This window comes from Gymnoscopelus braueri (assembly GCF_963280865.1).
Source record: "Gymnoscopelus braueri genome assembly, chromosome: 6".
NCBI classification, from domain to species: Eukaryota; Metazoa; Chordata; class Actinopteri; order Myctophiformes; family Myctophidae; genus Gymnoscopelus; species Gymnoscopelus braueri.
Window position 1 is genome coordinate 38,428,508 of NC_137607.1, and position 27,396 is coordinate 38,455,903.

The 27,396-nt window shown below is 42.2% G+C and overlaps 1 protein-coding gene across 1 annotated transcript in view; it reads right to left on the reverse strand.

Moving 5' to 3' along the window:
* obscna (obscurin, cytoskeletal calmodulin and titin-interacting RhoGEF a) overlaps window positions 1-27,396 on the reverse strand; it is a 62,291-nt gene that overhangs the window by 17,498 nt on the left and 17,397 nt on the right. Inside the window, exons 19-57 of the mRNA XM_080431974.1 lie at window positions 26,988-27,254; window positions 26,430-26,705; window positions 25,908-26,174; window positions 24,263-24,529; window positions 23,421-23,687; window positions 22,522-22,788; window positions 21,624-21,890; window positions 20,618-20,884; window positions 19,178-19,444; window positions 18,410-18,679; window positions 17,398-17,676; window positions 16,758-17,015; window positions 16,222-16,488; window positions 15,810-16,076; window positions 15,421-15,687; window positions 14,603-14,869; window positions 13,707-13,973; window positions 12,716-12,985; window positions 11,710-11,976; window positions 11,053-11,313; window positions 10,132-10,398; window positions 9,700-9,966; window positions 9,206-9,472; window positions 8,816-9,082; window positions 8,372-8,712; window positions 6,067-7,831; window positions 5,883-5,955; window positions 5,699-5,793; window positions 5,377-5,610; window positions 5,184-5,256; window positions 5,001-5,095; window positions 4,802-4,908; window positions 3,795-3,995; window positions 3,424-3,506; window positions 2,287-2,460; window positions 1,643-1,802; window positions 1,363-1,461; window positions 905-1,069; window positions 65-223 (exon numbers count right to left, since the gene is read on the reverse strand). Of these exons, the coding sequence (XP_080288100.1) occupies window positions 65-223; window positions 905-1,069; window positions 1,363-1,461; window positions 1,643-1,802; window positions 2,287-2,460; window positions 3,424-3,506; window positions 3,795-3,995; window positions 4,802-4,908; window positions 5,001-5,095; window positions 5,184-5,256; window positions 5,377-5,610; window positions 5,699-5,793; window positions 5,883-5,955; window positions 6,067-7,831; window positions 8,372-8,712; window positions 8,816-9,082; window positions 9,206-9,472; window positions 9,700-9,966; window positions 10,132-10,398; window positions 11,053-11,313; window positions 11,710-11,976; window positions 12,716-12,985; window positions 13,707-13,973; window positions 14,603-14,869; window positions 15,421-15,687; window positions 15,810-16,076; window positions 16,222-16,488; window positions 16,758-17,015; window positions 17,398-17,676; window positions 18,410-18,679; window positions 19,178-19,444; window positions 20,618-20,884; window positions 21,624-21,890; window positions 22,522-22,788; window positions 23,421-23,687; window positions 24,263-24,529; window positions 25,908-26,174; window positions 26,430-26,705; window positions 26,988-27,254 (10,244 nt within the window). The remainder of the gene's footprint in view (window positions 1-64; window positions 224-904; window positions 1,070-1,362; window positions 1,462-1,642; window positions 1,803-2,286; window positions 2,461-3,423; window positions 3,507-3,794; window positions 3,996-4,801; window positions 4,909-5,000; window positions 5,096-5,183; window positions 5,257-5,376; window positions 5,611-5,698; window positions 5,794-5,882; window positions 5,956-6,066; window positions 7,832-8,371; window positions 8,713-8,815; window positions 9,083-9,205; window positions 9,473-9,699; window positions 9,967-10,131; window positions 10,399-11,052; window positions 11,314-11,709; window positions 11,977-12,715; window positions 12,986-13,706; window positions 13,974-14,602; window positions 14,870-15,420; window positions 15,688-15,809; window positions 16,077-16,221; window positions 16,489-16,757; window positions 17,016-17,397; window positions 17,677-18,409; window positions 18,680-19,177; window positions 19,445-20,617; window positions 20,885-21,623; window positions 21,891-22,521; window positions 22,789-23,420; window positions 23,688-24,262; window positions 24,530-25,907; window positions 26,175-26,429; window positions 26,706-26,987; window positions 27,255-27,396) is intronic.

Here is a 27,396-nt window from a genome sequence, read left to right on the forward strand (position 1 = left end):
GCCGTCATTTCATCCTTGAATTTAGTTTTTAAAACCAGTAGGAGACTCAATCATAGACCTTTACCTTCATTTTGTTCCTGAAGGCATAGGTATCACAGTTCATGCCAGGCTCTCTCTTCAGCTTACACAAGACAACAGAATCCTTGAAGAGGAAAACCTGTCTCTGGTGCCCTCTAGTGGCTGTCTTAATCTCTGGCGTTTCTTCCCACACAGTAAGAACACCCTGGTAGAGAGAAATCAGACATTAACAGTGAGATGGTGCCACCTGTATTATACAGTATGGTTCAGAACAGAACAGAACAGAACAGAACAGAACAGAACAGAACAGAACAGAACAGAACAGAACAGAACAGAACAGAACAGAACAGAACAGAACAGAACAGAACAGAACAGAACAGAACAGAACAGAACAGAACGGAGTGTTATAGTGCTATACTCTACCTAAGCAAGTAGGTCAGAGTGAATTATTGTCAGTATCAGCCGAGCAAAAAGGGCGTCTATCCCCTTTACAATGCGCTAGACCCCTGGGGGATGGATTGCTGAGGTGCAGCACCACACCTCATGTCCTCATCAGCTCAGCTCACAGTACTTACTTATTGTCAATAAGAACGTTTTTCTCATGAGTCATAAGAACTTTGTTCAGACGCCGGCTGGTAAATAATTGTAGCATGTAGCCCCCTTACCAATCCATGCTACTCGGTGAGTTGACAGTGATGGCGATCAAATCTAGACCCTTGCGTTTCAAAGGCAAGCGGCACACACTATCTCCTTGAATCAAACATGCATTCGAAGGAATGAGGCTTAATTATTGTCTCAACAGAGTACAAAGTGTGATTCTATCGACACAAAAGTATTTTGGGTATGTTGGATCACTGTTGTAGGATGCATACAGTATATTGGTTACCTGTCGTACAGGTTCCCCCAAGGCAGACAGAGGAGCTGGGTAGTTCTCTATGACGGAGACCTGATGCATGTTGTCAGACCTCCAGGGCAGACAGGAGACCAAAGAGAAGGCATCCTCAAGCAGACAGCAGCTTTGGCCACTTTTGGCTTTGTTCTTGATTAGCTCCTATAAACAACAAATAAGTAAATACAGTATAAGAATACAAAAGTATTACAAGTATATGAATACTTTTTTCAATAAAAAGATAACTTGCTCTATGTGGGTAAGATGAAGTAAAGATAAGATAGAGTAAAAGCTAATCAAAACAAAAAAGGCATATACAGTAGCACATGTATCAAACATTATAGGACACATAACTACAGGCTTATTTAACAATTAACAGCCATTTAAAAAAATATACGTTACAAGTTTTATATTCATCAATTACAGGGTCAATAAAGTAAAAAGTGAAAACGGACCTTGAGCAAGGCTTGGTAGGTTTGAATTCTCTCCACTGGTCTCTGAAGGAATGTGAGGACATCCATGATGGAAGCATGGCTACTAGATTCTGTTGATTCCTGAAATGTGATTATAACAGACCAAATACATTGATTAACGAATTGATTAAACAATTGATTAACATGGTAATGTAATGCAACTACACTAATTTATTTAGTCATCCATTTCAAACAGTTAAGAAACATGGCATAAAATATGAATACATATTTTTATATACAGTATAGTATGTTTTTGAAGCACCTTGAGATATTGTTGTATACTCTTGTCGGTCACACAGGCCTCTGCTTGTGTTTGGCCCACCATGAAGTGGAGATACTTTTCAAGGTCTTCTGCGTGCTTCATCAGATGCATGGCAACATCATCATCTGTGGCACAGACACTCAGTCCGGGCAGAATGGACCTGGCAAGATGTTTAGCCCATTGATTATGATGACTCACATTTCACCTCACTGCTGACCATTTCACAAAACCTTTGCATTTCAGTATACGATAATATTCTAATTTAACTTGCTTGAGATGGGTAATCCAAAACATTTATTTTGTGTAGCTTTGTAACAAATATATGTTATTGTTTCTTTTTTCATGCATTTTAAAACTTGGATTGATTTGAAAAGTCCAGCTGAAAATAGTCCCTGGAGATTCTTTTAAATTTATGAATGAAAGGAAAGGAATAGAGAATAACATGTATTGATGGCGGTATGGTCATACGAACACTAGACCTACAGTACACATGTCACTTTATATCTTTGAAAGAATGTACATTTTAATAAATTGTAGTAACTGTATTCTAATAATAATCTTACTTTGTTGGTTCAGTTTGTACACTCAGTAAGTTCTCAAAGTAAAATGCTTTGTGTAAGCCCTGTGTAATGAGCACACATTACTTCTCATGCAGGTCCATGATGTCTTTGATGTTCCTGAAGATGGTCTCTCTCTGGTTGAGGACACTCATGGGAACATGGCGGCTGCTCTCCAGATGATGCAGCTGGTGTAAGGTGAACTCCTTCATCTCCTTCACAAACTCCTCTTCCCCATCAACCAGGCCCTGAACCAGTTGACTAAAGACAGAGGGCAATTCATTTGAAGAAGATACAGTATATCGTTGCTGTCAGGCAGAAACCTCTTATCACCATATTTTAACTTTTTGTGTTTTTTCGTAAATTAACGCCCTACTTGATCATACTACAACGTCACACAAAAGCATCAAAAGTAGCAGATCTACAAGCTCGAAACGCGGCGCAGATACGATATGTTATATGTAGATAATGTACTATATAGGGGAGCCATTGGTTGGATTCTATTCTAAAGGCGGTTACACACCGGCGAATATGCGAATGTACGCAAAATTCGGACTCGTTCCGAATAATTAAAAGACGCCTTTCCGCGAAACTGGTGTGGAAGCTTGCATTGACTTTATAAGGTTTTAAAAAAAAACGTATTATTCGCATGAAAAAAATCGCCCCGGTGTGTAAGGACCTTAAGAGTTGAGACACTGTGAAAACCTGGTCATTTGATGAGGAACTTGCAGTTAAGAGCAAAGTGCAATCATTCATAAACAATCATCAGCCCAAAAAAAATGAACAGTTCCAAGGAAGATTGGTAAAGGAATGAGAGAATGTCACAGTCATCACAGAGAGAGCACGGGTGAAATAGGAAGATGGAGATTAGGGTTGGTGGTACGATATTTATATGCTGCATTAAAGGGATAGTTCACCCCCAAACTGACTTTTTTTCTATCGATTAGTCACCCCATGGAGACTTGAATTCATTGATATTTTTTAGTTTTTGTCGCATTCCTGAGCCAATAACTTGATGACCGGCAGCGGATCCGGTATAGGAGACACAAAGAGTCTTCTTTGTGTCTCCTACCAAAACCACTGCCTACCGGTCCGTTTTTTTGGGGTGAACTATCGCTTTAAAGAGTCCCTGTGAAAGAATAAAAACCAAAATCCACATTGCATCAGTGACTTGTGACTTCAGGCCTAGATATTGAAGCAGTAGGTAACAGCAGAATGCCTGACCTCAAGGTCTTCCTGTACTCCTCTCCAGTACATCCTATTCCATCCAGCTCCTCTTGAGGTCCTCTCAACGATGGGAATGTCTCCTGGCAATAAAAAAAAAAGATAGTTACAGTATGTATCATTGGTTAAATACTGTATTTTTGTTATCATTTTATTAATAGTGATCATCAAATTATCTCATATTCACAGTTGTGAACAACCATAGGAAGAAAACTTCTAGCATGTTGGTCAGTCTAGAAGTTATCAAGTTAGTTCTGAAATCTACACATTTTAAAGCCTTAACCCTTATTCCACATGTCCCATGTGTGGTTTAAATCCTCAGAAACATCTACGTTACATAATGGGCCTGGCATACAGTGCACACAACCTACCTTTCTCTTCTTCTCCAGATAGGCTGGGCAGAGCCATCCCTGTCGAGCAGGGTTGGTCTTGGTGGGCTTAGTCCTAACCAGCCATTTGTCAGGATGGACAGAATCCAGAACCTCTACATACTGGCCTTCCTTCAATATAAAGTTATCTTTGCTTCCACCGCTAGGACTGCAGTCGGCTCTGGTCACATAAATGTCAAAGGTCTGGGAGAATACAAAGCAGATGAATGTAACCACTTTATATTACTTAAAACAGCTATGAACCAGTTTGGGATTTTCATTGACATTGGCAGCCCCTGTGGACAATGGCAGTAATGTTTCCCAGACTTAAGACTGCATTTCTCATGGGCACCGTTGATTCTACCAAGATCTACCTTCACCCTTTAGTGGCTCATTAGTCCCTTTTGAAGAGAGGAGTGAGACATCTATTGGTGCAAAAGGGAAAATGTATGAGGTAATGAGTGATGAGGTAAAGGATCTCTAACTGTGGCTATATAAGATTAAAAGTTTGGAATCATTACACACAGAAATAGCCAATCCTCTTGCTGGTGTTATCATTTGCTTATCTTGGTCATATAGAGGCACCAAACTGAGAATTTTATAATTGAAAAGGTCCTGAAAACGTACAGTAGCTTCTTTAAAACTAACACAATCACTTTATTCAGATAGACTGTATCAAGTCAAGTCCTTTCTTTTTTCCAAGAAATTTGGCAGTGATCGGTCCAGCGGTTTGTGAGATTAGCGCTGCGCGCACACACACACACACACACACACACACACACACACACACACACACACACACACACACACACACACACACACACACACACACACACACACACACACACACACACACACACACACACACACACACACACACACACACACACACACACACACACACACACACACACACACAGAGCTTCCTGCAGAGCCAGGCTAGCTTCCTTGCAGAGCCACGCCATAAAAACTGCACAACAAAAGAACAAGCTCATTACACAATTATGTACCTCTCTTCTATCCTCATCTCCATCAGACTCTGAACCAGAGGCTGTACCAGCTGTGAGGGCATGGTGATGCTTAGGAGATGGTGTCCTCATTCTAGCATCACCAGCAGCTGTGAAATAGAGGAGATACATACAGTATACGCATTAAGAAAATGAAACCAATTACCGGAGATGTGATGAGTGACAAAACATCATGGCTGACCTTTGACTTTCAAATGTTTCATTGTTGGTGGTGGAGCGGTTATCTCCTGCTTATCGTCCTTTTGGGGAATTTGTTCCTCTGGTTTGGCAGCTTCCCTGTGACAATAGAAAGGCATATCTTAATTCTATGAATCATAAGATACAGGATTATAAATCAATGGACAGGAGAAAACATTCTTCTCACCTGGGCACTTTGAGACTTATCTCACTGGGTTCCATGACATCTGGGGCTGTGTCGTAGTCAGAAGGACTAGACCCTGTTTAAAGTAGAAGTTTATGAAAGAAAGAGTATTGTCAAATAAAGAAATACATAGATTAAGAATATATTGTATAAGATTAAGTTGCCTAATATTGGTAAGATCTAACACATTGCTTACTGGAGCTGGAAGCAATGAGTGAGGTTCTCCTCCTTTCCTGCAGGCTCATCTGGGCATCCTGCTCAGTAAGGTTATAGGCCTCCCATAGAGAGATGCTCTCGCTCTCCACGTAGCCTTTGGTCTCTTTCACTGAGGCAGATATCTCATCCTGGGGCATCAACTGGGCTTGAGGCTGTGACTTGGCTTGGGTCCCTGGGTGTGGTGGAGCCGGTTGCAGAGGGGAGATATCTGCAGCTGTGGAATAAAGGGAGATACCTTTATGTGTTAGTTTAATGAAACCATGTAGCATGGATGTGATGAGGGACAAAACGTCATGTCTGACCTTTGACTTTCAAAACCCTCTTTGTCAGTTGTGGATCAGTTATCTGCTCCTTATCATCCTTTAGGGGAATTTGTTCCTCTCGTTTGGCAGCTTCCCTGTGACAACAGAAGCGCATGTGTTATATTCTATTAAACATAAGATAAAGGATTATACTACAATGGACAGGAGGAATCATTCTTCTAACCTGGGCACTTTGAGACTGATCTCATTGGGCTCCATGACATCTGAGGCAGTCTCATAGTCAGAGGGACTAGACACTATTGAAAGTAGGGGTATAAGAATGAAAACATATTGTCAAATAAACACAAATGTCTAAATACATTATATACAAGTTGCCTAATATTGGTAATATCTAACTCATTGCTTACTTGAGCTGGAAGCAATAAGCGAGGTTCTCCTCCTCTCCTGCAGACTCATCTGAGCATCCCGCTCAGTAAGGTTATAGGCCTCCCATAGAGAGATGCTCTCACTCTCCACATAGCCTATGGCCTCATTCACTGAGGCAGATATCTCATCCTGAGTCTGGGGCATCAACTGGGCTTGAGGCTGTGACTTGGCTTGGGAGTCTAGGTTTGGTGTAGCCGGTTGCAGAGGGGTTATGGCTGCAAGGGGTGGGTGTGCAGGTTTCTGAACTGGTGAGGCAGGCTGCTGAGGCTGTTCTACAATTATATTCCCATTATAAGAGGTTACACCGAACTTATTGACCACTTCACATGTATAGACACCACTATCCTTGCTGGTCAGGGGTGTGACCACCAATGAGCAGACACCTTCTGATGTTTTGATGCGGTGCCGTTTGTCATCCAGTATTTGCTGGCCATCTTTCAGCCAGCGCACCGTGCTAGGCTTCCCCTCTACGACACACTGTAGATGGATGGTACCATCAACACTTGCACTCTGGTTCTTGAACACGTCTTTGAAGACTGGACGCATATCTCTGCGGGCCTTGAAGCCTTTGAAGGCTGCTTGGATTTTGACAGCGGCCTCCTCCATCTCCGGTTCATCCTCAACACTAATTTCTATATCAGGCACACCTTCTTTAGGTAGTGATGGCTCGTGGAGCCCTTTAGGTAGAACAGGGATAGAGGCCTGAGATTCAGCCCCAACAGCACAAGCAAATGGCTGAATGTTGTTTTGGTTCACTGATGCATCAGCTTCTGAAAAGGTGTCATCCTCGGAAATATATACAAGAGGGATGTCCTCTGCCATGTTTGGTAGCTCATCCTCCAACCTCATTGGCTTGACAGCCTGTTTGTCTTTTTGGTTTACTTCTGGTTCCTTTCTCAAGGGCTTTACAGGCTGTTCGATTGGCTGTTTACAGGCTGTTAGATTGGCAATTCCCTTGTCTGTATCTTGCACTGGATGCTTGATTGTCTGGTCTGTGTCCTTCTTCACCAGCTGTTTCCTTGGAAGTTCTGGTTTTTCTTCTAATTCTTCCCTCTTTGCTGCCTGGTTCTTCTGAATTTCTGTTTGCCCTTCAGCCTCTTTATCCACATGCTTTGCTAACGGTTCCCTTTGCTGATCTACCTCAATCTTTCCAGTTTTAGACCTTAATGTTTGGTTTTCATCATGAGCTACCTCAATACCTCTTGATAAATGATTCTCTACTGCCCCCCTTGCCTTTCCTTTGGTCCTGACAGGTGGTTTTGGTGGGGCAAATACTGCCTCCGTTTCTATAGATATGTCTGTTTGGTCTATGGGCTGTTTGTCCAGCTGATCTATTGAAGGAGTTTGCAGCAGCTTTTCATCAATCTCCTTCTCTGTAGACATTTGTTGCTGCTTTATGTTCTCTTTCTGTTTCTGGTCCTTTTCAACAATGTTTACCTTGTCCTTCAAGGTTTCTGTCTCCTCAATTTCCGCCAGGACAAGCTTTGGAGGTTGTCTTCCTGCTGTGTCTTTATTTTTACTTCTTGCAGGTGGCTTCAAAGGCTCTTTCTCTATCTGGTCTGCTACAGTATGCTTTAATTTGCCTGTAGGTTCTTCTACTGTTGCCTTCCCTACAGACCTTATTGGGGGTTTCATGGCTTGTTTGTCATGTTCAAGCTGGTTATCTGTGGTTGCCTCTTTCAGTCTCTCATTAAGTTCAGCTGTTTTCTCCCAAGGCCTAACTGGTTGTTTCAGTTTTTGATCAACCTCGGTTTTGTCATCTTCATTCTCCTCCTGAATCTTTTCTGGCTCCTTCACTTTCTGTTCAACTCTAATGTCTTTCTCTGTACCCCTTGGTGGACGTTTGACTCTTGCGTCTTCAACAGATTCTTTTGGCATAGATTTCATAGTATTTAGTGGTTGTTTTGGGTCTTCTTCTGGCTCTATAATGGGTGTTATCGTTATACCTTGTTTCTTGGGGTCTACTGTGTCCTTCAATAGTTCTCTCTCCTCAGTTTCTGTCAAGACATGCTTTGCAGGTTGTCTTCCCACTGTATCTTTATTTTTACTTCTTACAGGTGGCTTCAAAGGCTCTTTCTCCATCTGGTCTGCTACAGTATGCTTTAATGTCCCTGCTGGTTCCTCTACTGTTGCCTTCCCTACAGACATTATTGGGGGTTTAATGGCTTGTTTGACATGTTCAAGCTGGTTATCCTTCTCTGGAAGCATTGTTGCCTCTTTCTCTCTCTCATTAACTTCACCTCTTTTTTCCCAAGGCCCAACAGCTTGTTTCAGTTTTGGATCAACCTCAGTTTCCTTTGCCAGAGTTCCAGGTGGCAGTTTCAATTTCGGATCAACTTCATTTGTCTTCTCCAAAGCCCTGACAGACTGCTGTGGTTTCTGGTTCACAGCAGCCTCCTTGTCCTGAATTATTTCTTGTCGTTTCACCTTCCAGCTAATCTCACTTTCCTTCTCCAGTGAACTTGCTGGCAGTTCAATGGTTTTGTCAAATTCATTCTCCTTCTCCTCAGAACGTTCTGTCTCCTTTACTTTCTGTTCAACTCCAACGTCTTTCTCAGTAGCCCTCGATGGACGTTTGACTCTTTCATCTTCAACAGCTTCTTTTGCCAATATCTTCGAAGGCTCTGCTTTAGGGAGGACAGGTATGAATTAAAATAAAAAGAAGTTAAAGATAAAGAACACTGTGATAATATTTAATTGTATCTAGTTTGATCTAAGCGTGCTAAACACCTTTAACAGCTACTGCTGCAGTGGTCTCTGCTCCTCCTGCAAAACATGAGTAGCTGCCACTATCTTCTGGTTTGAGATCCTTGATGTGGAGCTGGAGGGAGCAGCCGTCCTGTTTCATCTCATACTTCCTGTTGGCTCTCAGAGGCACCATGCCCTTACTCCACTGTACTGACATACCAGGCTTAGACAGCTCACAGTGCAAAGTGGCCGTGCCTCCTTCCTCAGCCTGTACAGTTTGCAAATCTTCTTTGAAGAATGCAGCCAGTTCTGGGAAAGATTGGTAGGGCGGAACAGCACTATAAATTGAGCATTTATTAGGAATTATTAATTTCTCTAAATGCCTGTTTATTGAATTAACCCAGGGGTATTTTACACATAAGATGCACATACCTGTCACTGACAGAGTTGCGGTGGTCTCTGCACCTTCTGCCTGACACGAGTAGCTGCCACTGTCCTCAGGTGTGAGGTCCTTGATGTGGAGCTGGAAAAGGCATCCGTCTTGTTTCATCTCATACTTCCTGTTGGCTCTCAGAGGCTGCTTGTTCTTCTTCCATTGTACATACACACCAGGTTTAGACAGCTCACAATACAGTGTGACTGTGCCTCCTTCCTCAGCCTCCGCACTCTGCAACTTCTTCTTGAAGAGTAGATGGAGTTCTGGGAAATATCAGACATACATTACAATATCATAACAGGTTATTAGTCTTGCATGACATTGTAGACATTGCCAAATACGGACCAAATCTTGTTTTTATTTTCAAATCATGTTTATGTATGTGCAAACATACCTGGCTATAAAAAACATTATGATTCTGTTGTTTGTCCACATAAATGGAGCCATTTGATTTGCTCAGAAATTTGTTATGCATATCAAAAGCACACACCTTTAACGGAGACAGTTGCGGTGGTCTCTGCCCCTTCTGCAAGACAGGAGTAGCTTCCACTGTCCTCAGGTTTGAGATCCTTGATGTGGAGCTGCAGGGAGCACCCAACCTCTTTCATCTCATACTTCCTGTTGGCTCTCAGAGGCACCATGCTCTTCTTCCATTGCACATACACACCAGGCTTAGACAGCTCACAGTACAGTGTGGCTGTGCCTCCCTCCTCAGACTGCACACTCTGCAAATTCTCCTTGAAGAATACAGCTAGCTCTGGGAAAGTTGTGGAGAGTGACAGAATGAGATCACAGTACTCTAATGTGGAGACTTTTTGATCTTGTTTTACGTACTGTATTGTAGCTGCAAATAAAGTGAATGCCAGAACGTTTGAAAATAATTTGTCCCCAAAAGTTTGTTACATAAATAAAATTCACCCACCTTTCACTGACAGAGTGGCAGTTGTCTCCACAGCTCCTACCACACACGAGTAGCTGCCACTGTCCTCAGGTTTGATTTCCTTGATGTGGAGCTGCAACAGGCAGCCATCTTGTTTCATCTCATACTTCCTGTTGGCTCTCAGAGGCAGATTGTTCTTCTTCCATTGCACAGACACACCAGGTTTAGACAGCTCACAGGACAGAGTGGCTGTGTCTCCCTCCTCAGCCTGTACACTTTGCAACTCCTCCTTGAAGAATGGAGGGAGCTCTGAAAGAGGTGAATGAATACGTTGTAAGTGATTGTCTTGTAGGAACAATGTTAAAAACTAGATTTTTTTTTGCTTAGATAGGACAGTGAACAGAGGGACAGAAAAAGCGGGACAGAAAGGGGGGATGAATTGCATCAAACCCAGGCCAGCAGCGGGAATTAATAATACAGCATCATTTATGTGGTATGTGGTCTTACTCTATGATGCACTGGGGTGCCCATTCAATAGCTTAAAAAAGAAGGAAAAGCAAAGCATGGCTTTATGTAGGATTAGAGTTAGTTGTATGGATCTTCTAAACATATGGCAATGTCGGTTTGTCTGTCCGTTCACCCAACACTTTGTAGCGAATGAAAATGGCATTGCTTTATTGTCGTGAAATATTCACATGTGTGGATGTACATAAACGTTAGAGAAAAATATTTTTCCAGGTGAATTTTGTGTAAGGCCCCACCAGTGATAGTGTGAGGCTGTTGAATGTTTCAAACTACTTTGGTCCAGTTGGTGTTGAGGAGCAGCACAGCCTCTAGGGGCCACTAGTGGGGATTTTTAGATTCTTAAGCTTGTTAATGCCAGAAAACTCAGATGACTAGTAAGTCAAGGGAAAGTATTTGAATGTTTGGGATACAATGAAATATTTTTCAGTATGCACACACCTTTCACTGACAGAGTGCAGTTGGTCTCTGCACTTCCTGTCACACATGAGTAGCTGTCACTGTCCTCAGGTTTCAGGTCCTTGATGCGGAGCTGCAACAGGCAGCCATCTTGATTCATCTCATACTTCCTGTTGGCTCTCAGAGGCAGCTTGTTCTTCCTCCATTGCACAGACACACCAGGTTTAGACAGCTCACAGGACAGAGTGGCTGTTCCTCCTTCCTCTGAACATTGCAACTCCTGCTTGAAGAATGGAGGGAGTTCTAGGAAAGATACAAGGTGGAGGGGGATTATAGTTCTTCAGTCGATTAGGAGCAATGTTTAATACTTTGCCTTGAGTATTTGCAGATATTCCTAATAGCTTGCTTTATCTAATGTACTGTAGTTTCAGTTCAGTTAGGTTTGATTCTCAGAAAAAAATACATAAATATATATATATAAATATGTATATGTACATACAATTCATTATAGTTGTCGAGGATTGGGGATAATCACATGACACTATTCAATTAGTATAGTATTAAGTCCAGAAAAACTATAGGAAAAGTATTTGAAAATCAAGAATACATTTACGTTTATTTATGTTTGTCCTCTTATGACATTATTAGACTTTTCCACATGCAGTACAATTTATTACCCAAATATCAAAATGCACACACCTTTTACATATACGGACGCAGTGGTCTCTGCACCTCCTGCCACACATGAGTAACTGTCGCTGTCCTCAGGTGTGAGGTCCTTAATTTGGAGCTGGAACAGGCAGCCATCTTGTTTCATCTCATACCTCCTGTTGGCTCTCAGAGGCAGCTTGTTCTTCCTCCATTGCACAGACACACCAGGTTTAGACAGCTCACAGGACAGAGTGGCTGTGCCTCCTTCCTTCGCTTCTACGATTTGTAACTCTTCCTTGAAGAATGCAGGGAGTTCTTGGAAAGACACAGTAAAGATGGGAAGGAATTGATTCTAATACACTTGTCAGAGGGTTGGCTGCCATCACATAACGCAATTCAATTAGTGAAAGAACATAAGTATTTGGGAATAAGTCTAGGGTACGTTTAGATGTTTGCCCTCTTATGACATTATGTGATTTCTCCATTATGCAGTTAAATGTGTCACACTAATACTAATCTCTCAAGAACAGATTCCGAGCTGCGCTACTGCATCGGTCGGGAGGGCTATTCAGAACGTGTGATCGTTGGCCTACAAGTGGGCAGGCCTTAGATCAGGAAGCAAGCCGCGCTTTACCCAATCAAATGTAGTGGCCGGGATTTACATCATTTTCCTTCCCACTGGAAACAAACCTAAACTCATTCAACAACGGCGTCCTCGGAGCCGACAACACCACGGAAAGTTAGTAACATTTTAACTTGTTATTCCATTATAGAAACAATTGTGGGCTTATAACCAAAACGATCCATGATCCGTGGGAGAAATGTTGTTAGTGTTTCATGGGATAAATGTTGTTAGTGGGAATGAAAACATAGGCGCCCCCACCGGAAGAGTAGGGCTGAGGGCGGACCAAACGGCCAACATCCTGTTATCAACATTCTATTGGGCGGTCCTCCCAGAGTCATATTCAAAGGAAAAAAACAGCAGAGGGCGCTGTTTTTTCCTTTTTTTTGGACGATGGGTTCCCAGATTGCACTAATACCAAAATGCACACACCTTTTACATACACAGACGCAGTGGTCTCTGCACCTCCTGCTGCCACACATGAGTAGCTGTCACTGTCCTCAGGTTTGAGGTCCTTGATGTGGAGCTGCAACAGGCAGCTGTCCTGTTTCATCTCATACTTTCTATTGGCTCTCAGAGGCAGCTTGTTCTTCCTCCATTGCACAGACACACCAGGTTTAGACAGCTCACAGGACAGAGTGGCTGTGCCTCCTTCCTTCGCTTCTACGATTTGTAACTCTTCCTTGAAGAATGCAGGGAGTTCTTGGAAAGACACAGTAAAGATGGGAAGGAATTGATTCTAATACACTTGTCAGAGGGTTGGCTGCCATCACATAATGCAATTCAATTAGTGAAAGAACATTCAGTTCTGGGAATGATTGGTATAGGGGAGAGACATTATTATCAGTCATACATTTATAGGAATAATGCTCCTCTCTAAATGTCCATTTGCTGAATTAACGCAGAGTTTATTTTTACACATAAGCAGTGGTGTAAAGTAACTAAGTACTGTACTTAAGTAATTTTTTTGGGGTATTTTTACTTTGCTGGAGTATTTTAAATTTTCAGTGCTTTTACTTCTACTCCACTACATCTCAGAGGCAAATATTGTACTTTTACTCCACTACAATTATTTGAAAACCTTAATTACTCGTTACTTTGCAGATATAAATTATTATATTATAAAACATACATTATCCACTTCAGCCCTAGTTTATACACAGGCTATTTGAAAATAGACGATCTACAAGCGATGTGACGCGTTGTGAGCTTGTAGATCTGCTATTTTCAAACATTTTAGTACTTTTACTTTTGATACTTAAGTATATTTTGATGCCAATACTTTTGTACTTTTACTCAAGTAACATTTTGAACACAGGCCTTTCACCTGTAAACAGAGTATTTTTATATTGTGGTATTGCTACTTTTACGTAAGTAAAATATGTGAGTACTTTTCCCACCACTGCACATAAGATGCACATACCTGTCACTGACAGAGTTGCGGTGGTCTCTGCACCTTCTGCCTGACAGGAGTAGCTTCCACTGTCCTCAGGTGTGAGGTCCTTGATGTGGAGCTGGACAAGGTAGCCATCTTGTTTCATCTCATACTTCCTGTTGGCTCTCAGAGCCTGCTTGTTCTTCTTCCATTGTACATACACACCAGGTTTAGACAGCTCACAGTACAGAGTGGCTGTGTCTCCTTCCTCAGCCTCCACACCCTGCACCTCCTCCTTGAAGAACAGAGGGAGTTCTGAGAAACACCGGACACACATTACAGGTTATTTGTTTAATATGAATACGATTGGAGGCATTACCAAATGGATCAAATATTGTTATTTGCAGATCATTTCATTTGTTTGTTTTAGTCTACTACTTAAATGGTAGCATTTTCCACAAAAGACAATAAAATTCATGGCACAAAAGTAAAGCTACAATCCGTAGGTTTGATGTCCTCTACTGACGAGAGATGAAATTGCTATTGTATCACCCAGGATTTGAATCCGGGTCTCCCGCGTGTGAAACCAAACATCTGCCACTCATGCAAGACCAAATTCTCCCTTGGTCAGGGGAGATATTGGGCGTATGAGCTTCAGGCAGGGCTACTTGTCAACCAGTAGGTGTCCTACCTGACACAAGGGTAGGAAAAGGTAGTAGGGAGACCACCTCCGACCACTGAAGATGTGCTAGCTATACTGTATTCACATACTCTACCATACAGATGGGTTAAAATAACATTTTATTAATTAAAATTAGTTCTGGCTTGCAGCAATAATCAATCACTGAATTATATTTGACAGTTAATCCCGAATCCAAACTTTTCCAGATGTACCGTACGTGTAGTAAACCTTTTCTATGCATTTCTTCAAAATGCACACACACCTTTTACAGACACGGTTGCGATGGTCTCTGCATCTCCTGCCACACAGGAGTAGCTGCCACTGTCCTCAGGCTTCAGATCTTTGACGTGGAGCTGCAACAGGCAGCCATCCTGTTTCATCTCGTACTTCCTGTTGGCTCTCAGAGGCAGCTTGTTCTTCTTCCATTGCACATACACACCAGGTTTAGACAGCTCACAGTTCAGAGTGGCTGTGCTTCCCTCGTCAGCCTGTACGCTTTCTAGCTCTTCCTGGAAGAATGCAGGCAGTTCTGGGAAATATTGGACAGAATTACAGGTTATTAGTTGAACCCGTTTAGACCTCAGGTCAAAATGGAAAGCAAAGGTATGTTGCTATATCAGTGGTGCTCAAACCTTTTCATGTCAAGGACCCCCAAAATTATATGTGGCCGCGGACCCCCAGAAGCAAAGATTTGAGTTGAAAATGTTCCCTTTAAGAACTATATATATATATATTCAAATATTTGCACAAATGTTCAAGATTTTTCAAAAAAATAGCAGATCTACAAGTTGAGCTTGTATATCTGCTATTTTTGAATAGCCAAAGTATAAAATATGGATAAAGTGGTTACACAGATGCTTCCCCGGTTTGAATGGGTTAATATTACTGACATTAGAGATTACCAAATGTGAATGTGGAGTCTTGTTTTTATTTGGAAAATGGTGGTGTTTTTTTGTTTACTGGTGGCGTTTTCCACTAAATGACAATATAATTAATGCCACCAGTCACCATGTAGCATTTTAAAATGTAACCACCCAGAATCTATCAATGTCTCTATGTATATTTAAAAAATACACACACCTTTTACTGACAGAGTTGCAGCGGTCTCTGCATCTCCTGTCACACATGAGTAGCTGCCCCTGTCCTCAGGTTTGAGGTCCTTGATGTGGAGCTGCAACAGGCAGCCATCTTGATTCATCTCATACTTCCTGTTGGCTCTCAGAGGCAGACTGTTCTTCCTCCATTGCACAGACACACCAGGTTTAGACAGCTCACAGGACAGAGTGGCTGTGCCTCCTTCCTCAGCCTGTACACTTTGCAAATCTTCCTTGAAGAATGGAATCACCTCTGGTAAAGATTGGTATAGGGAGGGACAGAATAATCAGTATTTAGATTTATTAGAAGTAATGCGTTTCTCTAAATGTCTGTTGAATTGTCCTGAGAGTTTGTTACACGAAAAATGCACACACCTTTCACGGACAGCGTTGCAGCGGTCTCTGCACCTTCTGCCTGACACAAATAGCTGCCACTGTCCTCAGGCTTGAGGTCCTTGATGTGGAGCTGGAGTAAGCAGCCATTCTGTTTCATCTCATACTTTCTGTTGGCTCTCAGAGGCAGCTTGTTCTTCTTCCATTGTACATACACACCAGGTTTAGACAGCTCACAGTACAGAGTGGCTGTGTCTCCTTCCTCTGTCTCCACACTCTGCAAATCTTTCTTGAAAATTGGAGGGAGTTCTGGGGTAGATACAGTACATCAAAAATGATTAGAAATAATGTATTTATTCAATATTGTGCTGAGAAGGCAGATATTAATTCTACTGTTCTGCTGCTGTTGAAATGTCCCCTAAACTTCGCTATGCACATTTTAAAATGCACACACCTGTCACTGTTACAGTTGCAGTGGTCTCTGCACTTCCTGCAACACATGAGTAGCTGCCACTGTCCTCCAGTTTGAGCTCCTTGATGTAGAGTTTGAACAGGCAGCCATCTTGTTTCAGCTCATACTTTCTATTGGTTCTCACAGGCAGTGAGTTTTTCATCCACTGCACCGGCACCCCAGACCTAGACAGCTCACAGTACAGGAACGCTGTGCCACCTTCCTCAGCCTCCACGTTCTGCAGCTCTTCTTGGAAGAATGGTGGAAGCTCTGGAGAGACAGTTGAACCAAGAAGTAGTTTTCGGTTTAAAAGGAATACAGTAGACACAAGCGTCACATTTGAAATGCATTTTCTAAACGGTGGCATTGGTTGAAAATTAGCATGGTGTGAAGAAATATCTGTAGTAAAGAGATTATAACCAGGTGCACAATTGAAATAAGTAATTGATATAATTTCTCATAGAATCCGGTCCAATGCTGTTGGTCATAAAGGAATTTGGCCATGGCTAGTATCCATACAGTTTTAATGCTGTTTTTACCTTTCACTGCAAGTTTGGCATTGCTCTGCACATCTCCTGTATCACAAGTGTACACGCCAGTATCCTGGGGCTCCACATCGTAGATGATCAGTAGGTTGACCTTGCCTTCCTTACGTATTTCATACTTTTCACCACTCACGAGTGGGATATAGTTACGTTTCCAGGTGACAGAGGAAGTAAGGTCAGAGGTGGTGCAGGACAAGGTGGCCGTCTCCCCTTCCATGATCGCGACATCCTCAGGCTTCTCCTCAAATAACACTTAAGAGTATGCAATAGTTCATATTAGAAGAAAATACTAGTCTCTGATGCCTGAAGATTGAATTTAATGAAGTAGGCAGTAGGCACATCTAATACCCCAAATAACGTATTGAATATGTAACAGTAATAGTCAACTGCCACATTAGGACAGATCAGTTGTTAAAGTTATGCTGAACTTTCGTAGGACCTTGGGTTGTCTAAGTCAAAATATTGTATTGTCGATCATCCGCCTCTGTGCTCTGTGATCAAGGAAATGGGAGTTGCGATTCCATTGTATGGAGCAACAACCCAAGGTTCTACCAAACTTCAACATGACTTTAACATTTATCACAATAAAGAAAAATATATTATCAAAGACAGCTTTTGTCTCATCTGTCCTCACCTTTGGCCTTGGGGACCACTAGCAGACTTGCAGAGGACTTCTCTTCCCCAACCACAAAGGCCACGGTGCCCGTCTCCTCTGGTGTGGTCATGGTGAGAACCAGGCGATGAAAACGGCCCCGGCAGGTCATCTGGTTCATCTCGTTCTTCTGCAGCGGGCTGGGGCCCAGCCACCACACGCCCTCAGTCACATCCGAATGGGTCAGCTCGCACTCAAACGCAGCATCCTCGCCGGCTGTCACTGTCATGTCCTTCAGCCCTGACACGATCCGTACACGCTCTATGGAAGAACGAGGAGCTAGATAGAGCTCTGACTTTTAGAGAATGGAAATGAAATGGGTCGCAATAAACTAATGGCATGGTGACAATCAGTGTTGGGCAATATTACACAGGAGAGTAATATGTTACTTATTACAGTACATATTATTCCTTAAAAAAGTAATAATATTATATTACTTGGAATCAAGAGTAATATATTATATATTATATTGCATATTACTTTTGTCCCCCCCCCACCCCCCCAAAAAAAGAAAAAAGAGATACATCAACACAATCTGTTTAGCCAGCTCCCTTTAGAACTGAATCACATTTTTGGGAATAATAATAATAAGAGTCACCAATCAGCCAAAAAGGCTATAAAATAAAGTAGCAATCTCTCTTGACCTTTTAAACAAAATGTTTTCAAAAGGCAGCCAACAAAACCTGAGTAATATGTTATATGTACTATTTTTTACAGAGTAATATGGTATAATATTACTGTTTTGGCAGAGTAATACCTTACACTACTCGTTACTGGGTAAAATAATAATATTACAGTAACATATTAAAAGTAACTTGTTACTGCCCAACACTGGTGACAATAATGTGTGGGTTACTCAGCATATGAACAATCATGAGTTAGCTTTACGAAGATGGTAATCATCTTCAAGGAAATGATAATGAAATAAGCAATAGCAATAAATGAATGAAATGGGAAAAGATCAAAGGAGATGTTATCTAACGTATCCACCTACCCCTTACGACTAACTTTGCTGTGGTCTTCTTGCCCCGAGTAATGCAACAATATTCTCCAGCGTCCTCCAGACATAGTTTCTTGATTTCTAGGGTATGAGTGGCTCCTCTCTTTATGATACTGTAGTGTCCACCGTCTTCCACCAGCTGGTCATCCTTCTTCCAGGTGACTGGAACGTTGGCACTGGAGATTTCACAGGACATCAGCAGTGGTTTACCTGCCATCAACACCTGGTTCTCCAGCTCCTTCTCAAAGAACACCGAGGCTGCCGCTGGAGGGGAAGGTGAGGCATGATGTCATTAATGAATTAAAGAATGTCCATGTGAAAAACAAACAAAAATAGAATAGAAGTGATACAAATGTAAACCAATGGAATAGGTAGCCCCACCACCAAAAAAAAGAAAAGAAATAGCAGGGGAGACATGGTTTTATTCTCTAGGCGTCTAGGGGAATGACTCAGCTCTTGATGAGACTAAATATTAGACAACAGATAAATGTGCTATAAAAATGCATTCGCTGTACTTTGGAACCTTAACAGGTTTTTCTTTTTGTTTGTTTGTTTTACATTTGTAATGTTTGAAAACATTGCAGTAACACTGTCCTGTATTCTGTTTTATATTCCAAATAGCATATTTTCAAACTTATCCAGAATGTTATAGCATGTTTTCTAACTTGTCCAGAATGTTAATTCTGCATCGGACCCTTAATGTTGGAAATATAGTATATGGAACAAGACACATTGATAAATCTTCAACACCACTGAACGCACCTCTCACACACACTTCAGCTGTCGTCTTCTGGTCTCCGAAGACACAGCCGTACTGCCCTACATCCTCTGGCTGGACGTTCCTGATCTGCATCTCGGCTATCTTCCCGTCCAGCTTCATCTGGTACCTCCCTCCGTGGTAGATCTGGTCCTCTCCCCTCCACCACTCCACCGGGACCCCCGCCTTGGACAGCTCACAGCGCAGGCTCACGTTGCCTCCTTCTGGGCCCTCCTGGTTCTTCAGACCCATCTTGAAGGTGATGGGAATGGCTGTGGATTACGGGTAAACAGTTATTTAAAGCTACAATCTGGGACTTATTTTAATGAATAAAACTTTAATCGAGGTGGACTCCGTGCTCTACCATTGATAAATGTACACAGATTGACAATGTCAATAAGGTTATTTGAAGCAGACAGTGCACCGGATTTGGACACTACATGCGGCGCCATCTTTATTGTAGTTTGGACGCTGTGGCAATTACCTCTCAGACATAAAACTTACAGATTGTAGCTTTAATCCACAAAGCTTGAGGAAACTCTCATGTGTATCTCATGTTATCCTGTATAACTCTGGTGTAACTGTTTATACAATAACTCCTCTTTCAGTGATTTTCATGATTACATACTCCTTAGTGGTTGGAGCACTTGGACCATTGAGCTTGTGCCTTTAATCTTTTTTTTTTACAATAATAAGAATAAGATTTTTTTTTAAATTGCATGGTTGTTAACTCTTTCAGTGCCAAGAGTATTTTCATAAAGTACTCCCCCAGTGCCAGCAATTTGCGTTTTTTTTTTTGTAATTTTTCATTCAAATAAATGATCTGATTGGGTTTTTAAACCCATAATACAGTTCTACCAGTAGAGAGCAACAAATCGACACATTGATGACCTCGCTGGCTCACTCGCCCCCTCCCAAACAGGCTCACGTCATATCCGGTCATAACCGGATGTTGACATTTTTGACAATCGTTGATCGGGCTAAATTACGATGTGATACACGACTACGATGACTGATCGTCACCCAGACCAAAGAGAGTATACGTGGACCTCTCCGTTTGTTTTTTATACCGTGTGAAAAACCGTGACTTTCCCTATTCTGGCCAAAAATGATCGCGGGAAAAAAATTAGAACCGGAAACGGAATCTGCGTCATGAAACCGGAACCCAATGAGTCTGAAGGAGTCAGGAAGCGAAAGTGATCATGAAAAATAAACAGTATAGCGCGACCACAGTCAAAAGTAAAAACTCGGGATTTCTCGTGCTGGCACGGAGGGTACTCGGGAAAAACTCGGGATATCTCGGGGCGTGGCACTGAGAGAGTTAATATGAAAACCAGACTTTCTTTCTTAAATCTTTGTCATGTGACATTTTGAATGTCAAAGTTTTTCAGTCAACAGAATGAAAATACCAAGAATTCCAGCACACAAGGCCTATACACCCTTACGTGTGACAGTGATGCTGGCCGTAGTCTGTATATCATTATAGACACAGCTGTAGAGTCCGGTGTCCTCCAGCAGGACTTTCTTGATGGCCAGCTCCATGACGGCGTCTTTCTTTTTTATCTGGTATTTCAGGCCGTTCTTCAGCGCCTCCTCTCCTTTCCTCCACTCCACAGTGAGGCCGGGTTTAGACAGCTCACAGCTCATAGTCACACTGTTGTCTTCCTCCAGCTGCTGGCTCCTCAACTTCACCTTGAATGTTATGGGGGGAGCTGAGAAGAGAATGACCGCACGGAAGTGAGTGGAGAATTGAGCGATTGACTTATATTTGGCTGCGGTTCCAAATTTTAAATGGACTGGAGAAAGGGAAATCAGTGGATAACAGTATTTCTACCGTGCCCGCAATGAGGCAGGCAGGGTATTTGCAATTGCACCTGTCTGTCTGTCTGTCTGTCTGTCTGTCTGTCTGTCTGTCTGTCTGTCTGTCTGTCTGTCTGTCTGTCTGTCTGTCTGTCTGTCTGTCTGTCTGTCTGTCTGTCTGTCTGTCTGTCTGTCTGTCTGTCTGTGAACAAAATACCTTGAGAACCGGTGGATTTGAATGAAAGCTGGTCAGAATAATCACGATACTGCTCGGAAGAGATAATTAACTTTTGGGTCCAGAAGGTCAAAGGTGAAGCCAAGGTCACAATCAAGGTCAAGATCAAAGTTACATCTTGACGACAGACGTGGATAGGTGATGTTTGATGTGCTGGATTCCATGCGGAGAATTAAACCAAGTGACATAATCCTTTGCTGTCCATGACCGTCAAATGACGTCATTAAGTACACATTTTCAATGTTTCACATTAAACTGACGTTCAGAAGGCCATATCAAATCGAACCTCAAAATAACATTATTCTATTTCAAAAATGAAAAACAATCAATCAACAACGATCATCCAAGGTGTAACAAGAGATGTTGATGTGGGGCAAGGTTTACACGCCCAGGTGCATTTTCGGTTTTTATCTTACCCTGGACAGTGAGCTCAGCAGTTGACTGGCAGTCTTTAGTCTTACAGGTGTATTTCCCAGCATCGCTCTCCTCTACGTTGTTGATGACCAGTTTAGTGAGACGGCCCTCCTGCCTCAGCTCATATTTGTCTCCAGGTTTGAGGACGACTCTGCCTCTCCTCCAGTCCACTGGGGCTCCAGGCTTGGAGAGCTCACAGCAGAACTCTCCTCTGTTGCCCTCCTTCACCACCAAACTTTCCACTTCTTGGTTAAATGTTATGGGAAGGGCTACAAAATACAAGATACAGGTCACTGTACACAATGACTCAATACACTGTGTCATCGTCAAATCAGTCTATGAAATAGAGATGAGATATTAGGTTGCTAAATAAATATCTGATATACAGTATGGTATATATTTGGAGGTCAAGGTCGACGATGAGCCACACAGCTTAGCCATGTGTAGGATGTCCTATTAATTAGTTATTATTTACTATAATAACTAATTAGTTAATTTACTTTATTAGATAGTAAAGTGTAGAGCATGGGTCTTCCACCTTTTTCAGGTTAAACCCTCAATATTTTATCACTTGACCGTTGGCTCTGTACTTGGTCTGCTCTTTTTTCCCTCTACTCCAACTCTCCGAAAATAGCCGATCTACAAGCTCACAACACCTCGCAGTGCAAGGCGTTGTGAGCTTGTAGATTTGCTATTTTCGGCCTGTTGAAGACCCCTGGTGTAGAGGGACAGGAAACGGAGTTGAGAGAGAAGGGAGGACAATATGACATGCAAGAAATGATGGGACTCGCGTTCGAACTCAGGTCCTCACAAGCAGCATGCAGCAGTATGTGCACTAACGGGGCGAGCCACCAGGAGCCCCTTGGTTGTCCTATTTTTATGTGTGCAACAACAGTCTACCTCTAACTTTGATGTCAGCCGATGTCATAACAGCGCCTACGCAGCAGCTGTACTCGCCGGCGTCGTGGAGAACTATGTTTGTGATCATCATCTCAGACACCCTGCCCTCCTGTTTCATCTGGTATTTTTGTCCCTCTTTCAGCAGCATGGAATCTTTCCTCCACTCCACTGGGACCCCAGACTTAGACAGCTCACAGCGTAACGTCACGCTGCCTTCCTCCACGGCCTCCTGGTTCTTCAGCTTCTGTTTGAATGTCACTGGGATGGCTGAAAGATGGTTACAAACCAATATAATAGTGCTGCTAGTAAATCAGAAAAAACACTTTGCAGTAAAAACAAGTGAAACACTTTTGCCAAGGCACCTCGGACTTACAGTACAATAAAAAGATACCTCACTAGATAAAAGCCATCGTCACACATGTAATAAAAAGAAAAGAGAAAAAAAGCTAAGATATGTTCTGCTTAACCTAAAAAGCAGTATGCAATACAGTAAATGTTCTTTTAATCTTAGAAGAAACATGATGCAATATGGCATAGTATGGGCATAGCATTTACCAATGAATGTACAGTGTGTGTGTATGTGTTAGAGAGAACCATTGGTTAATTGTCTTTGTTCAAAAGTCTGATCGTTTGATAAAAGGAGCGTTCTTTTTGTCTTGCCACTAAAAAGTAGGGGTTATTGTCCTTAGTATTGCCACTGTATACCGTATGTCAAATGTTTAAAACTTTGATTTATATGATTCTTAAGTGCTAAAGTCACACAAGTCAGGCACTCCAGAAAGTTCTTAAAAACACTTATATAAGTATCACAACACCGCAGGAAGATACTGTGATGGTTTGAACAGTCAGTTAGCATACAGTAGAAGAGTATCTCTAGCTCAGACCGCAATCACACCTACCAGTGATGATGATGGTGGCAGTGCTTTTCAGGTCATCACAAACACAGTTATAGACGCCGCTGTCCTCGGGCAGGCTCTTTCTGATCGACATCTCCACAGTGGCTCCACTCTGTTTGATCTGGTACTTCTCTCCATTGGTCAGGAGGTTTTCTCCTTTCTTCCACTGTACCGGCACCCCGGGTTTAGAGAGCTCACAGCACAGTGTCACACCGTTGCCCTCCTCCACCTGGACGTTTTTCAGCTCTTGGATGAACATGACAGGCCGCTCTAGAGAATGTCAGAGGAGAGGCGTTAACCACTTAGGCCCTATATACTTTGTCAAACGAAGAATAGCGAAAATAGCCATAGATACAGCTGTAGATCTGCTCGTACTGTAGATCTTTTTGACAATTTCTGACCGTTTCTGACAATATTCACATCTCGATTTCTCTTTCTCTGAAGAAAGGTTTGAATGAACAAATGCCCCAATAACTATTAGTATGAGGATATGTGCAACACATATACTGTATACAGTAGATAGCTGCTTTATTTCTGTTGTTCTGCAATGCCAGTCTGTTTTGGCCCTTTTCTCCAAGTATGTCCGTCCATCTAACTGTTTGATCCTAAACAAGATCATCTTGAAACCTGCATCATGGATTGCCATGGAACTTACTGATCACCTTCATGCTCCTGCTTTTATTCTAGTTGAATCTATAATTCCCAGTGAAATGATGGGCTCTGATTTAATGTTATACTACAACTCATCCCCCTTTCCTCTAACTCTAAAGGTGTCTGTGCGGAAACTAGATTGCTGTTTATTGGACCGAACAAGCAGTTAAACAGATGAAGAGTATTGTACGCACCATTTACGATGACACTGGCAGTCGTCTCCTGCTCTCCACAAACACAAGAGTACTCTCCTATGTCCTCCAGGCTGACATCCACAATCTTCATCTCCGCCTGCAGGTCTTTCTTCCTCATCTGGTACTTGTCTCCGTGCTTCAGCAGCTCCCTTCCTCTTCTCCACTCCACCGAGGAGGCGGGTTTGTTCAGCTCACAGCGCAGGAAGATGCTGTTGCCCTCAGTCACTTCCTGGTTGACCAGTGGGAGTTTGAAACTGGGAGGCAAACCTGAGGAGAGCCAAGAAATTCAGTGAACGGTTCCAACACATGGAGCAATGCCTCCGCAGCGGTCCAACACTACAGCATGAAAAGCACTACCACAGCTGTTGTCATATTGTGACAATGTGACATTAATAAAACATAATTTTCATTTTCATCGAAAGGATGAATAAGCATTGTGTAGTTCCAGTGTTTAGAAAGAGAGCTTTTCTATTCACAAATAAAGGATTCAGTTAGAATAGTTTAATTGAAACTACTAATGCCTTTCTTCTCTTAACGACTCACTGTTTAATGTGGTTATAACATAATAATCCAGAGAAATATTTGGAATCACAGGATTTAATACAAGCAGTGTTTCAGCGGGTCTGCAATAAGAACAGAACAACTCTACCATAGCAATTACCCTGTCAAAGTGATGAGAAGAACACTTCAAGTATGCAGTAGCTCTGCATGCTCACATCCATTTACAGTATATGCAATAGATTGACACATGACATTATGTCATACTTATACTAGCTCACACCAGGCCTCTTTAATAAAAGGTTCCTACTTTTGACTTTCTTGTGACATGACAACAGCAAGAACAACAACAACAAGACTATTTTTTTAATCACCATCCACATTACCTTCTTTCAGTCTGTAATTTTTTCCCTCCCCAAATTAGTCAATCCCCCTATGTGTACTTCCCACTCATGAACAAACACTGCCAATATGGTGTCCCATGGAGCGCTCAGCCAAGCTGGTGGCAATACTGCCAGGAAGCTAACCCACGCCTCTGCAGTGGTCGATGAGTGTTTACCTGTTGTTTGATTTGTTTCGTTTTTTAACACTATATGATCTTGAATGATCTTTGCTTTTGTGTTTTAATGAATGAAGCCCAAGGCCTTGTAAATTCACTGACATGAAACAGCTTTAGCTTAGAAAAGTTGCCAGTTATTTTACTGTATATGTCATTGTCTAAATACCCCAAATATTTATAAGTGTTCTACATTAGATTAGAGGTATCTCTCTATCAGGGATCTAGTGGAGAGTAAACCCATGCGAAGGTAATATTCAGAAATATATTCATATACATTAATAACATACACAAAGTAACATCACACATTCATTGATTGCTATTAAATGATAACCAAACCAAAGCCAAAACAATCAAATGTACACAAAACTGTTTATACGTTGGTACAGAAGTACACAACACAACCAGCGCTGTGGAATTAACACATTTTGGACATATCCACCCAGGTAGGTGTGTACTGTATATTGGTGTGGGATACCCTAGATGCCAGGCTTCATGCAGATTTGGGGTTTTAGGGTTGTTTACCCTTTGAATACCATATATTCAATAACAAATGCAACCTTTCTGTATTCAGTTAGTTAAATTACTTACCCTGGACAGTGAGCTCAGCAGTTGACTGGCAGTCTTTAGTCTTACAGGTGTATTTCCCAGCATCGCTCTCCTCTACGTTGTTGATGACCAGTTTAGTGAGACGGCCCTCCTGCTTCAGCTCATATTTGTCTCCAGGTTTGAGGACAACTCTGCCTTTCCTCCAGTCCACTGGGGCTCCAGGCTTGGAGAGCTCACAGCAGAACTCTCCGCTATCACCCTCCTTCACCGATAGGTGCTGAAGCTCTCGTTTAAATGTCACGGGAGGTGCTGTGGAATCACAGATTTTTATTTTTTTTAAGATGTTTTTTTATACAGATTTGTGTATGTGATACACTCATAGTGAAATGTTTAATATTGTGATGAATGTATATTAATGTCTGGACCCCAGGAAGACAACCTGTCATTAAGGCGGCAGCTAATGTGGATCCATATAATAAACAAATAAACAGACAGTGGGTTTGGATTTGTGTGTGAAACAGTGTATATTTTTGCAGTTTCATATAGTTTTGTTATCAAACTCACATGTCACTTTGACATCAGCACTGGTCTTCTCATCTCCTGTTACACAGCTGTACTTTCCTGCATCTTCTGGTTGGACATTCAGAATGGTCAGCTCAGCCACCTTTCCATCTACTTTCATCTGATATTTCCCTAGAGAAATCTCCTTGGTCAACGTCTGCTCCCCTTTACGCCACTCCACAGAGACTCCCTTCTTGGACAGCTCACAGTGCAGGGTCAAGCTGCCTCCTTCTAGGGACTCGTGGCTCTTCAGGCTCACTTTGAAGGTGGCAGGAACAGCTGAGGAACCAAACAAACTTTTTTTAATATTGATTAAAAAATTTGACAGACCACACCCACACGCGCGCACACACACACACACACACACACACACACACACACACACACACACACACACACACACACACACACACACACACACACACACACACACACACACACACACACACACACACACACACACACACACACACACACACACACACACACACACACACACACAGCAACTCAACTGGAGTACCAGAGTTCCGATAGGAATATTAGTGAGTGTCCGCCACCTACCAACGACTTGGACTGTGGACTTGGTCCTTTGCTCTCTACAAACACAGGTGTAGATCCCGCTGTCCTCTGGAACGGCATCTCTGATGGTGAGCTCCACAGCCGCTTCCCTCTGTTTGATCTGGTACTTCTCTCCATTCTCCAGGAGCTCTCCTCCCAGCCTCCACTCCACCGGTACTCCTGGTTTAGAGATCTCACAGTGCAGAGCGATGTTTTTCCCCTCCTCCATTTGAATATTCTTCAGTTTTTGCTTGAAGGTGATGGGGAGGACTAAAAGACACAAAGATCACCACAAAGTTTAACCACTTTCGACCTCTTAGCTTAGTTATGACTGCCTGTTTTTGTTGTGTTTAAAGGGATAGTTCACACAAACAATTACTTATTCTCTATCAATTACACAGCCAATAATTTG